This window comes from Phaseolus vulgaris, chromosome 11 (genome assembly GCF_051622355.1).
Source record: "Phaseolus vulgaris cultivar YP4 chromosome 11, ASM5162235v1, whole genome shotgun sequence".
NCBI classification, from domain to species: domain Eukaryota; kingdom Viridiplantae; phylum Streptophyta; class Magnoliopsida; order Fabales; family Fabaceae; genus Phaseolus; species Phaseolus vulgaris.
The window spans coordinates 429,028-443,061 of NC_143508.1; the positions used below are offsets into that span (position 1 = coordinate 429,028).

Sequence of the window (14,034 nt, forward strand, 5' to 3'; positions counted from 1 at the left end):
AAACCTTGACTTGGACCATTGCAAACACTTCTGACACATCCCTTATTAAAAATTACGTTGTTCCTGTGTTTCCAAATTTCACTCACAACTCCAACCAGATTGCTCCCCAAAATTTGTTAACCAAACCTAAAGCATTACACATCCAGACTAAGAAAAATTTGACACAGGATCAATGTGAATCACAGACGTCACGCCAAGCCACTCAAAACAAAAACACCAAACAAGCCAAGCAAATCTCTTAAGTTCTTTAAATCGCTAATTCTAATTAGAGATGTTGTGTGATCTTCAATATTCCGTCAGTGTAGGTGATGTACTTGCAAAAGGTATTCTTATATCTAACTCGGTAAGAGGTAATTGGAAGTAATAAATATTATTTAATGAATATCTTTATCTTGGTTAATGTGTTTATTTATAGGGTTGTAATGAACTTCTAGCACTGGATCGAGAATAAGATAAATTTTCAGATTAACCTTTGGATTTTATTTATACGGTAATTACATTAATCATTTTTTGTTAAATGATGTATGTCAAGACCATGTTCGAGAAGTATTTAGTCAACGATCTTGATTGAAATCCTCTCTCAGAATCGTACGATACACTATATAATTAATAATATATATATATATATATATATTAATTTTACTATAATATATTCATTTCATTTATATATGTGTATATTTTTTGGGCCTTTATGATCACAATAAATATTTCCAATTGATCATACACACGTGTATTACGTACCTTCCTCCAGTCTTAGTATTCGAAACATAGCTAGTTCAAAATCTTTATATTTTCATAGGAACCTCACTCTATTACAATTATACAAATAATTCACCAAGAAAAGAGAAAGAAGAAACAGACAATATAACAACCCAATTCACATTCACTAGAACTATCCAGCCACTGGTTGGCACAAACCACTCACACTTAGTAGCTGTCACATAAATCTCATAACTAAATACTCTAATTGTGCAACTCGATTACTGATTTATAAAATAAAATTTATATTCACATATATACTATAAATTTTTTTAATTTTTAATCGACGAGAGAAACGAGTTTGAACATATATATTATAAAATGTTTTAATTTTTAGTCGATGACGACGGAGACGAGTTTGAAGGTGATGATGAGGTAGTTAAGCATGATTGGCCAGCTGATTAATCAAAGCCAAGGCATTGCTGGTCAATTGGGCTACCTGCACAACGAGTCCTCTGACACGGCTCTTAGTGTTCGTACCATCAATGCTCATCTCACTCTCTTCGAACCCATCCATGCAAGTGCTCTCATCCGTCAAAGCAGCACTCACCCACGTTTGCACGTCACTCATCGTCATCTCAAAATTCGACCTTCTCAGATCACTCATCCCATTAATCGACCTTCTCAGTTCCTCCACCGACTCATTCAGCACCTCCACGCAGTCCTTCATCGCCGCAACCTCTCTCGGCTTCAGCCCCCGCCGCTTTGCCATCGCCGACATCACGGCGGAGGTCGATTTCGCCGATGCAAGAGTCACGTTGAGCGCTGCGCCCGTTAAAACCACGCGGTTTGTTTGGATCAGCTCTGCATGCTTCACCAAGGAGCTGTAGCAGAGTCTCGGATAAGTTGTGGAACTGCACGATGTTCTGATGAACACTGTGTTAGCTTCTTTGTATGGTGTTTCGATGCCTTTGTTGGCACTGTGTGTGGTGAAAGTTGAAGCAATAATCACGAGAAGATTTGTGAGAAGACGCTTGGAAGAAATGAGTTCCATTGTTTTGAAATTGGATTAATTTTGTTGGGTGAGGAAAAATGGGAAGGAAGGTAACCTATATATAGGACTCTAAATTCTACCTTAATTTTACTATTGTAGGGTCATAAACAGAGCCGGTTAGTGTTTATGGTTATGGTATTTATGAGTGATTGGGTGAAGATTATGATGATTGGAAATACACAGATTAGAATTATTGAAACTTAACACAATTAGGAGAACAGAAATAAACGACTCAGCATAAAACAGAGACGATTATTCTGTTTCTGAAACCTTAAAGGTGTTGGACTTTTGCCTTTGACAATCTAGATAGTCTTTCATCCGGGATAACCAGACATTTTCTATTGTTAGCCAAAACAAGTATTGAAACTAAACACTAAAAAGCAACATATTCTCAAGCTACGTGCTTGACACCAAAGTAGTATGACATTTTAGTCTTTCTTTGTAAAGATGATAAAATTGTCTTTGGTCATGTAATGTATTTAAGTAACCATAAATCTATAGCTTTCGAATTAGGAGACGCGTTTATAAACAAATCACAAAAAAAAATACGGGAAAGAAAAGATAAAGAAAATACAGAACGTTTTGTTTTCGGAAAACCAGTTTTGTTCATTCTCTCTGTCTGGGACTTACTACACCTTACTCAGGTATACTAGACATTCGTCATTGTGTCTATTGAATTTTGACTGAGATTTGAGCCACAAATTCGTCACACCACAAGATTTGCAATAAATTTTTTATTTATCACTGTCAGGATTGAAAGAAAGGTTCGTTTGTGTGTGAAACTGTTTGATTTTTTTCGTGGGTGAATACTTATCCTTACCTAAAATTTGTTGTGTTTTTTTCCAAATTCAGTCGAGATTCTTACGTGAAATTTCTGGAAAAAAAACTATTTTGAAAGAATTTTAAAAAAATTTGTGTAAATCAAGGCTATTATCTTCTAGGAAAAAGACTTTTCTCTTAACTAAATAACTACGCATCATAATTAAAGTGAAATGATATAATTTTCTAAACATGGCCGAAACTAAGAAATTCGGTTTTTTATGAAGAGTGTGTGGTTTTTCTGTTCAAGAAATTAGTACCCTCCAATAATTGAAAAGTAGTGGGGTTACCTGTTCCCTCAAAATTTAAAGTTCAAACTATGACTACCACGCGAATGAAGTCGCTTTCCTCAACCAAAATTCATGTATGACATTTCATTCAACGTGACATTGTTTTTTACATGAGTGAAAATCCTTGTATCACTTACATCCATGATGAAACGTGACATTTTGTTTGTTTTGAAGCCTTGAAGATGAGTGATAAATAAAAAGTTTGTATAATTTTGTTCTTTCGCATGTTAAGTTAAATAAATATACTCCCATTTGTTGTTTTGTGTGGGTTATCTGAAGTTTAAGCAAAATATAAGAGAAAGAAGGGGCAAATGCAATTGGGTCTTCATCATTACCTTTATGCTACCAAAAATGTTTTATCAAAATTGTTGAACGAATTATAAGTAAATATATTATTATATCAATTTATACAACTTTAATCATCATATATTTTAATTATCTTTATGATTTTCTGTCTAAATATAACATATTTTGGGTGGTGGCCTGATAAACCCAATAAATACTCGCTAGGATACATTCGAAAATGGTTCTGATACCATGTTACAAAGTGTACTTTAAACCTAACTCAATCCCATAAAACCGGTTCATTGAGGTGAGGTTTGCACCCACTTATATATTATTGATCCTGCCTGTTGACCAGAACGTTGGAACTTGCCTCGTCAATGGATCGACGTGTGCACCGCTTCAACCTCCGTCCTTCGTCACGATCCACCTCAAGAACCTGCAAAAGAACAGAGCGGCGCCGCTGCGGCCGATCGCACTCCAACGCCCAAGTCAGTGACTGAACCACCAAATACTTCAAGAGTAACACTCAAGAACTCTCAAGGAACCGTGAACCAGTTCTCTCTCTCTCACAGTATGCTCAAGAACTCGTAAGCGTAAAGAAGACAATCTGAACGTGCGTACCTCAGAAGTTCGTTGGGAAACCCTTTTATACCTGTCCACTTTCTCTCTCCTGGCAGTTACACATCTGGACACATGGCTCGCATCCAGTCGTACACGTGCCATCATCTGGAGCCTCCTTGACTTGGGCGCTGCTTCTGACTCTCTTTTGGCTACGTTACTTATGCATGGTACTGCCCAGTGCACAGCTAACTTGGAGCGCGATCTCTACTGGGATTGGCGAGCTAGGGTGCCTTCGTACACCTTCCCTGTGGTCTCGCCGACCGCCTTCATAATCTGCACCACCTTCATCTTCGGCGATGTGCTTACTCCGGCGATCTCTAATCTAGATGAGTTTACATCTGGCGACTTCATCTTTAACCCGGTGACCGCCGGTTCTGGTATACTGGAGATCGGAGCACGCCAACTTAATAACTGGCGATTTCACGAGCCCCCGACTTCCTTCCCTTCTGCCAACCTGGCGTCTTGTCAACACGCCTATACTGTAGCTTGATGCCACGTCATCACTTCCGACTACCAGGGCGGTACAATTATGAAAAAACTCTAATGTTTAATCGATGTGGGATCCCCAACACTCATAATAATCTTGATATACTTACAACACACTTTATTTGAGCACCTAGTTGTATATGTATTTGAGAGCATATTCATGTGAATTACTACTTTTAAGATACCCAATTAAGAGGTTATTTAATAATTGAGACGACAAATCAGGGATTTTAGAAGTTTAGACGACAGTACTTTGATTTGCTGTTGGAGACATTAACATTATCACAATATACTTATATTGCTGTTTGATTTGTGATTGTTTCTTTTGTCACTCTGTTATATGTTGGAGAATTTATATAAGATTAAGGTATTTATGAAATATTTTTATTATTTAATTTTTTTATATATAAAAAGAATATACTTATATTGCATAGCAGCCCATTACACCTTCAATGATTAGAGTAAACACAAAGGAAATTTTTGTATGGTTGATAATCACAGTATTAAGGTTCTCACACTATCATAAATCAATGTAAGTTATAGGTTGAGATTAGTTTTCAGTCACACATTCCAATTGGTAAAACTCCACCTTACATAGTGTATATATAGTGTATATATAAGTGGTGGAGAAGGTTCGTGATTATATATATATATATATATATATATATATTGAATTAAAAATTAAAATTAATCTTATTAAAACGGACTTAAGTTTTAACATATATATTTTATTTTTTCACTTAAAATTATATTTCTACTTTTCAAAAATAAAATAAAAATAGTTTTGATTGCCGAAGATAAGACTAGACTTACTAGACTTAAAAATTATAATCGTAACATCAAGGATCGAATACGATATTGTATATAAATGATTGTCTATCGAGATGTATAATAGAAAATATTAATATTGTATCAGCGGAAACTACGGAGTTCTGGATAATCGATCTTTAAAAGAGGGTAACATTTATTATTGAATTATGCCAATAACAAAACCAAATACAAAGAATATATAGTAGAAATTTTAATATATATTAAAAAATACAAAGAGAAAAACAAATTGCACACTAACTAAAAATATACCCTATTTTTTACTATACTTAATGTTTTAAGTCTGAGTTCCCTAAAACTTAAAAACAATCTGTACAAAATATAAATGAAATGAATAAAAATTTATTAGACAAAACATATATAAGAAACATGTGGCAAACAATAATTGATTAATGAAAAGGGAGAGATTATAGAATGAATAGTAGAAGATATTATATGCAAAATGAAAGTCTGAAATTAAGATAGTACAATGTGAATTGACAGGGGCAACGTTAGGCTGAAATGAATCTATAGAATGTGAAGCTACATTAGTGTTTGTGTTTGGAGATTATGATGGGTCTTCAAAAATCTTATTATAAATTAATGCCTTCCTAATACTCATCACATGAAATAATAGGTACTAGCCCTTCGTGTGGCTACCCTTTCAACTTATTATATTATTCAAATTCCCTTCAATTATTTCATTAAAATGCCCCTCAACTTCCTATCCACCTAATCAAAGGTTCTCACTAAGAAGACATGCTTCATCAACAACTCTTCCCACATAATCATAACTCTATATTATATTAAATTATAATTTTTTTTTATTAAAATGTACATTCATTTAAAGAGGTTAAATAATTTTAGAATTAAAAGACATGTTTCATCCACAACTCTTATATCATTATAATAAAAAAATCATTAAATAGAAATTAATTTTGAAAAAATAATAATTAATTGTTATATTGATTAAACTAGAGACCATTTTAAAACTAAATTTTTTTTTAGTTTCTAAATTAGTTTTTTTTATTATTATTAAATAATTTTTAAATTGATATCTAGTTAGCTACCAAATTTTTCTATCAAATTTAGAATCTAAATAATTAGTAGTTAAAACCTTGGTAGTTAATTAGATACTAATTTATAAACTACTTAACAATAATAGAAACTAATTTAGAGGTAAATTTTTTTTTAGTCTCTAAAATTATTTTTAATTTAGTCAATATATAACAATTAATTATTTTTTGTCTCTAAATTTTCTATTCAATGATTTTATTGTAATATATACAATCATGATGATAATTGAGTGTTAATATATTGACAATTCTGTATTAAATTATAATTAAAAAAATTCATTTTACTTTAAACAATTTTAAAATTACATTATTTCATATAATAATTGTTGGGTTATGGGCTTTGGGTCGACCTTTTTTCATTTAGGTAGGAAGCCGATGTAAATGAATGTAAAGAAAATAGTATAGGATGAGGATTTTGATTAATTAGCATTAACCAGACAGTAAAGAGAGAATCATAACGACAAACAAAGGGTTAAGACTTACTCTATATATACTAAGTAAAACCTCACATATAGACAGATCATAAATTAGGTTAAGAGCACACTTGTTCTTTACTACCTTAAATGTTCTAAATTTAGGTCTCCAATTGGCTTGTCTCGAACAATAATTATAAATTTGTGTACTTGTAAAAGTAATTTTTTTTTTTATATTATGGGTATACCGAAGTTGTAGAGAGGAAAAAATGGGATAATATTGAATAAGCCATTATTCACAGTCCCTGGCCTCCTTTGTCTCCTCCTAGGCACAATTTGTTATTCTATGTCACATCTTACTTTTTTCAATACACCATTATTCGAGATATTTAGTAACCATTTTGCATTATCTTTTATTTAGTGGTTTATTTAAATTTTTCAAAGAAATATAATTATTAGTAGTGTGATTTGACAAAATAAGTGACATTATATTAGGTTAGAGATCGGTTTGCTTTATTTTTCTTTCAAGTCTTTTAATTTTTGTTTGATATGTTGTTGATCCGTACGAAAGCAAATTCTCCAAATAGCTATGTATTTTCACATTTTTTTATTTATTTTCAACAATATTTTTTTAGTATAATGAAAGATATTGTGTCTCTTTTTTTTCCAGTGTTGATGACTGTTCTAAAATAAATAAAAAAGTAATTAAAGATTAAAATAAATAAGAAAACATTTATCAGAAATTATTTTGCAGCATGTTCTCTATTCCTAAATCTGGCATTAATTTATTTCTTACCATAGTATCCTTTGTTAGCAGTAATAAATTAAAATAAACTGCATGTTCAATTATTGTTATTGTTTTATTTTATTAATCCTTAATTTTCAATTCTAAGACAATTGTTAAGATATTTATGTTCAATAGTTTTCATTGTTGGTTATGAATTTAATAAGATAGGACCCACCAACTACTTATGGGACATGTATAACTAATTCAAGTCGGTTACTTGCTTTGTGTGGTATTTTATAAACGTTGAAGCATTTTGAAATGTTTGGTTCTATTTATTTATTTATTTTTTAATAACAAAATTATAAATAAACGAAAAATTATATCCACAACTTTTATTTTCAATGTTTCATGAGACATAATTTAATTTTAAAATTAAACATATAAAAGTCATCTAATGGTAAAGATTAACAAATATATTGAGAATTTTTGCCACCGACTAAACAAAACAACCTGGTTTAATAGCATATGTTTCAAAATAACGCTACTTTATTATTTTATTTACAATTTCACACCACTTCAATAAATCACTCATATCAGTTTATTAATTTTTTTTATTTAACTATATTTTTGGAATCCACCTCAAACAGAAACAATGTTAAATTTATATATACAAATCAATTATACGAAGATAAGTTAAATTTATATTATTTTTAATATAATATTAGAAAATTGTTCTAAAAAAGTTTGTTAGTTTGTATTATTCATTGGTAGACTGCATAAATATTTAATTTTATTCATAAGATATTTATTTAGAATGTATATTAAAAAATTTACATTAATTAAAAATAAATTAAATTTAAAATTACTTTGAAAAAATCTCTTCCACATTTATCTAGGGGTGGCAAAGTGGGGTGGACCGTGCAGGCCGGCCCGCGATCTGCTGAAAAAAACGTGGGGCGGGTTGCTTATTTCAACCCGCTGGTCCGCTTAGGCCCGTCCCGCATAACCCGCAGCCCGCGCGGGCGGGGCGGGTTGGCCCGCATAAGTTTAAAATGTATAATTTTTTTTTCACACCCCTATATTTTCTTCATGTAGCCTTATATTTTACATCCCAAAATTTTTAATAACATCTTACTACGCATGTTTCATAAAAATAATATTATGAGATCATCTACCAAATGCATCTAAATTAAAAAAAAAATCAAAATTTTTATTTAAAAAATTATTATTTTTAATAAATATTTCTTATGCGGGCTGGCTCGCGGACCAATCCTTATGCGGAGCGGGTTGGAAAAATCAGCCTACAAATTCTATGCAGGACGGGCCAACCCGACTCACTTTTTGCGAGCCAAATACAAGACAGGCCTATACGGGACAGGTCAGCCCGCATTGCCACCCCTACATTATATGATGATAATTTCTATAATAATCTTAACGTAGATATTTTAAATCTAAAAATTAGTTGTACATATACTGTTCTATCTCTATCCTCAATTAAGAATATAGAAAAGGCTAGGCTATTTTTAAAAAATTTACGAAAATGTCATATACCAGGTCCTAGATTTCTCCCTAAAATTATAATGTCTTGTTATTAGAAAAATATTTTTGATTTGATATTGTATTGTATCTACCCGTAACGAATTATACTGATATATATTGTAATAATAAAAATTTAAATCAAATGCAATTTTATAAATTAGACATAATTTAATTAAATCTCCCTTATGGTATAACTCATATGATTATACAGTAAAAAGTTCATCAAATTATATAACTTGGATGTCTAGTAATTGTTAATTGAATTATATGTTTTATAATATGTTTTAATTTATTTTAAATAATTTTCCAACAGCACATCTAAATTTATTTTTTAAGTGAATCTCCTTCTATCATCTTCATCTAATCTAAGTCACAAAAGCTCAAACAAGGTTAATTATCATCTTTTACTCTCTTTTTTATCAGTAATGATTATTAAAAGGGAAGATTTTAAGAGTGTTCTAATCTTTATATAAGTAAAAAAAAATTCACACCACTTAACTACAATCCAACACAAAGCAACAAACATAGGCTTGTGTTTTATATGGCATGTTGTAGTTGGTTTTGATTTATGGTTAGTCTCCTTAGAATGTGTTCTTTTGATGCTGCAGTCATGGAATCTTTGTACCTATGCAATTTGGATTGCTCTAATGGACTTAGGTTGTTATGTTTTGTTATGGACTTAGGTTAGGTTGGTATGTTTTGTTGAATGTGTGGAAGGTATAAATTAAGAAGCCTAAGTTTACAAGAAGTTTGGTTCTCTTATTAATAAAAAAATATAGAATAATTATGCAGTAAAAATCTGCATAATTTCCAGCATTAGCAATACAAGTAGCAACATGGCTTTACAAGCATTACCATGCCATTACAGCAATATAACACCACTTCGGAATTCCAGCACTGCATTCGCATGAGAACATATAAAAGAAAAAAGTGATTCAACAACAAAAAAATAAAAGACAACATAAGAGTCTAACTAAAGCACTGAAATGGTCGAACCAGGTAGCAGCAGGGACAGTAACAGTTGAACATTAGGGAGACATAAACCAGAACATTTTTTGACAGTTGATTGGGTAGCTGGTGTGTGTGAGTTAACCATGGGAATTGGCTAACTGATTTATCAGAGCCAATGCATTGCTGGTCAATTGGGCTATCTGCACAACTTCCCCTCTCACAGTGCTCTTAATATTGGTAGCACCAGTAGCTGTCTCTTGGAACCCATCGCTGCAGGTACTCTCATCAGTCAAAGCAGCACTCACCCACGTTTGCACGTCGCTCATTGTCATCTCGAAGTTGGAGCTTCTCAGATTACTCATCTCATCGATGGACCTTCTCAGTTCATCCACGGAGTCTCTCAGCTCCTCCACACAGTCCTTCATGGCTGCAACCTCTCTTGGCTTCAGCCCCTGTCTCTTTCCCAGTGCCAACATCATTGCTGCTGTCGATTTCGCCGATGCAAGAGTCACGTTAAGGGCCGTGCCAGTCAACACCATGCGATTTGTTTGGATCAGGTCTGCATGCTTCACCAGGGAGCTGTAGCAGAGTGTTGGATATGTTGTGGAACTGCACGATGTTCTGATGAACACTATGCTCGCTTCTTGGTATGGTCTTTCGCTGACTTTTCTGGCACTGTGTGCGGTGAAACTAGAAGCGATGATTATGAAAAGGGACGTGATGAGGTGCTTGGAAGATATGGCCTCCATTGTTTCCTACCTCGATTATGATTAGTTTGGTTGGGTGAGAAAAATGGGAAGGAAGATGACCCATATATATAGGATTCAAATGTATGTTCTATCTTGCACACTTTTACCATTAGTCTTTGGATTTGTTTTTAACGGAAAAAAAAGAATAAATTAATTGTAAGTATTTTAGGTATAATTAACTCTTATACAAAATCAATCATTTCTCAAAACTCTAAACACACTTAAACACTATGACACATTAGACTTAGAGTCATAACTGAAAAAACTAAACAATCTCACAACTAAATATAAACACCTAATATTTTTTAACCGAATTCATACATAAATCCAATTCATACATACCAAAGGTGAAAAACACTAATTACAACATGATTCCATAAGTTTTGGAATTCACTCATCATCGTACATTCACTTAAAAAATTCAATATAATTTATTCGGTCACTCTATAAATCTTCTTATTCTTATGTTTTGACAACTCTCTTACTTGAGTTGTTTAGATATTATATACAATTCAAATGAGATTACCATAGGAAGATATTTTTAGGAAGAAAAGAAAGATTTTTAAAACGTGACCCAACTAGAAAGATCGATTTTTATGAAGAAAATACTCAGCCATTAAGAGAGACGTGATTTATCTACTTGCTCCAATAATTGGGACCAGTGGGATTCTCTTGGTTCCCCTCAGTTTAAAGTTTAAAAAATGAGTAGCATGTGAGTGGGTCACTCTATATATGAACCCAAATTGGGTGCAACATCTCTTATTGAATTGAAGTTGAGCTTGTGATTTTCTTCCCATGTTTGTGCATATTATAGTTGCATACACTTCATGCATAGTACGTAGTAATAAAAACTTGCAATTTTCAAAATCCAGCATTAAATCATCTCCTTAACATAGACCAAATCCAACATTATGTTCTGTGCCTGTCTCCTTCTTGCTACTGGCGTTTAGCACAGAAGTAGTAAAACATGTATATGTACTATCTTAGGGTTCAAAAACATTGTCGTACGTAGTACAGTTGACTCACAAGTGGCGGCGGCTAAACGTTTTGCATGGTGGCTGCTTCCTAAGCTATGCATCCTTCCCCCTTACCGTTCATGACCATCTTGGTTAATATTATTTTTTTATTAAAAAAAATAAAATAAATAAATTTTAGAAATAACTCAACTCTTATACAAGAGTTTGTAGACATTTTGAAATTTGTAATAGCCTCTACCCTTAAGCAAAACTATTATTCTCACCCTCACCAGTAATCTTTAAACTTTTTAATGGATCTCATGCATACCAAAAATTTTAGACACCAATCAGAATAAGAAAAACATGTTAAACGTATCTTCGATGTTATCCAGTTGTGTTGTCTTTCCTTACTCTACGTGGGTGATGAATCCTTTGGATTGTATGAGGATGATTCATTAAGACTGTTTGGGCCTCTGGTAGGTGTCTTTTGTTAGGAGGTTGGTAAGGTAATTTTTTTAAAGGTTGGACCATCCCTGAAGTGATTCCCATTTATTTATTTTTTATTGCTGATAAAAAAAAAAATGACCACACCTTCAACTGCACCATCAAGAATCATTGAGAAAATTTTCCATGTGATGAATCTTTTTATTGTTTTGCTTCCATAATTCACCTATGAATTGCTATCCACACAACCAGATTAATAGCTTCATTTTCGGCTCCTGATTTACTGCAGATGACAAATCTACCCACTACTAAAATATTATTACTCTTTGTTGATGTATTATAGACCCCTCACTTCCTGTTACATATTAATACAAATTAATTAACGTTATTTAATTTAACTAACTATAATTAAATACAACCTTTTCGTTTTTCTTTTATTAAAAATTGAATCAGGAATAAGAAAAGAATTAATAAACTTTTAAACAAATGAAAATATTTAAAAAACAACTAAAGATGATAGAATTAGTTAAAACTTGTAATTCATGATATTTTTATATATTTAAATAAATAATAATAAGTGCTCACTATCAGATCCTATCAATAATGTATCGCATTGCAGAAGATATTTTGTGAATATTTTGTAGTTTGTGAATTGATGTGGGGTACATCACCATACTTTCTTTTTCAGAAGAAGTTAGAACGTCACATTTTTAATAATACACTCCAATTGTTCATGATGCAGACAATTGCAATTGAAATTGAGAAGAAACAAAGACGCCATTGACGAAAATAGACGTTGTAAGGTTAAATTATTTTGGTCAAAATTATTAAGAGAATCTATTCTCATCATTTTATTTTATATATGTGCTGTTAATTTGAGAGTTTAATTTGATGGATATTAATTCATTTAAGCATGAATGCAAAGTAGTAGAATTTGTAATTAAGAAGAGAAAGTAATGTTTGAAAGGAAAAGGAGATAAAAACAAAATAGAAAGGAACAAAAATTGGGTTTGGTTCATTCCTATCTCAAATTTGAATAAAAAAATGTATATGAAGGAGGCTGCTGCAATGCAATCATGAAAATGAGAAAGAGAATTTCAATTTCTTAGTTTTTTTTTTATCAACAATAAGAAATAAATAAATAGGGATCACTTTAGGAATGGTCCAACCAGAAAAACAAGACATCAAACACCTAAAAACGCTCTACCAACCCGACACACCAGCACCCAAACCAACTCTAACCATAATCAATGAAACAGCCTCATACAAGCCAAAGGATTTAGAACCCAACTAGAATAAGAGAAATAAACTCTCACAGTTATATTGCTTTTAAATTTTTTTATAATTTTTACTCTAATAAAATAATTATATTTTAATTAATGATTTATTTAATTGTTGATTTTTTAATATTTTTTTTATAATATGTGAACCTATTTCATTTTTTTTTTTCAATATTTTTGAGCCAATTGGATTACAATAAAATCCAATTATACACGTCGTATAAATCATAAAAAATATTATAGAAAATTAAATAAAGTTTCGATTAAATGAATATTATTAAAATATTCATATATCATTATTCTAATTCAACTGGATATTTATTTTGCGCTGATATTGAGAGGTATGTATACTGCTTTCTAAGAAAATTTTCATATTATTAGGTTATTCGGAATAGGAACGAAAACTTTATAAGGAAATTAATATAGCATTAATTAAATAAATTTAGTGGTATTGATTTTAATATTTTACAATTTTCACTAATACTTGTAATTTTAAATTTTTTCCAAAATTTAACAATGTTTTTTTATATCTTTCTATTTAAAAATTATTTTCAAATATTTTTAATTTTATTTTATGATACATATATATTAAAATTCAAATTATAAAGTTCTGACTGTAATTGTTTTAAAATATGAAAGATTTGATGAGTGAAAAATTATCTTTTAAAGTTTTAATTTCATACATTCTTGTAAACGTGACATATACATCATAATTTTTTAAGTCGATTATAGAAAAAAAAATTAATTATGGATACAAATATTAAAACAGTTACGTATTTTGACAATTAATTATATTAGTTTCATTTTTTATTATAGAAAATATTAAGTTATTATTCGG

The 14,034-nt window shown here is 31.2% G+C and overlaps 2 protein-coding genes across 2 annotated transcripts; both read right to left on the reverse strand.

Moving 5' to 3' along the window:
* Positions 1–772: 772 nt before the first annotated feature.
* Positions 773–2,163, reverse strand: LOC137818552 (21 kDa protein). The gene has a single exon (XM_068622052.2). The coding sequence runs from the start codon at positions 1,751–1,753 to the stop codon at positions 1,139–1,141; it is 615 nt and encodes a 204-aa protein (XP_068478153.2). The 5' UTR covers positions 1,754–2,163; the 3' UTR covers positions 773–1,138.
* A 7,391-nt stretch (positions 2,164–9,554) lies between these two features.
* Positions 9,555–10,597, reverse strand: LOC137823950 (21 kDa protein). Its single transcript, XM_068629330.2, has one exon. It carries the CDS (start codon positions 10,514–10,516, stop codon positions 9,905–9,907), a length of 612 nt encoding a protein of 203 aa, XP_068485431.2. The 5' UTR covers positions 10,517–10,597; the 3' UTR covers positions 9,555–9,904.
* Positions 10,598–14,034: the final 3,437 nt, after the last annotated feature.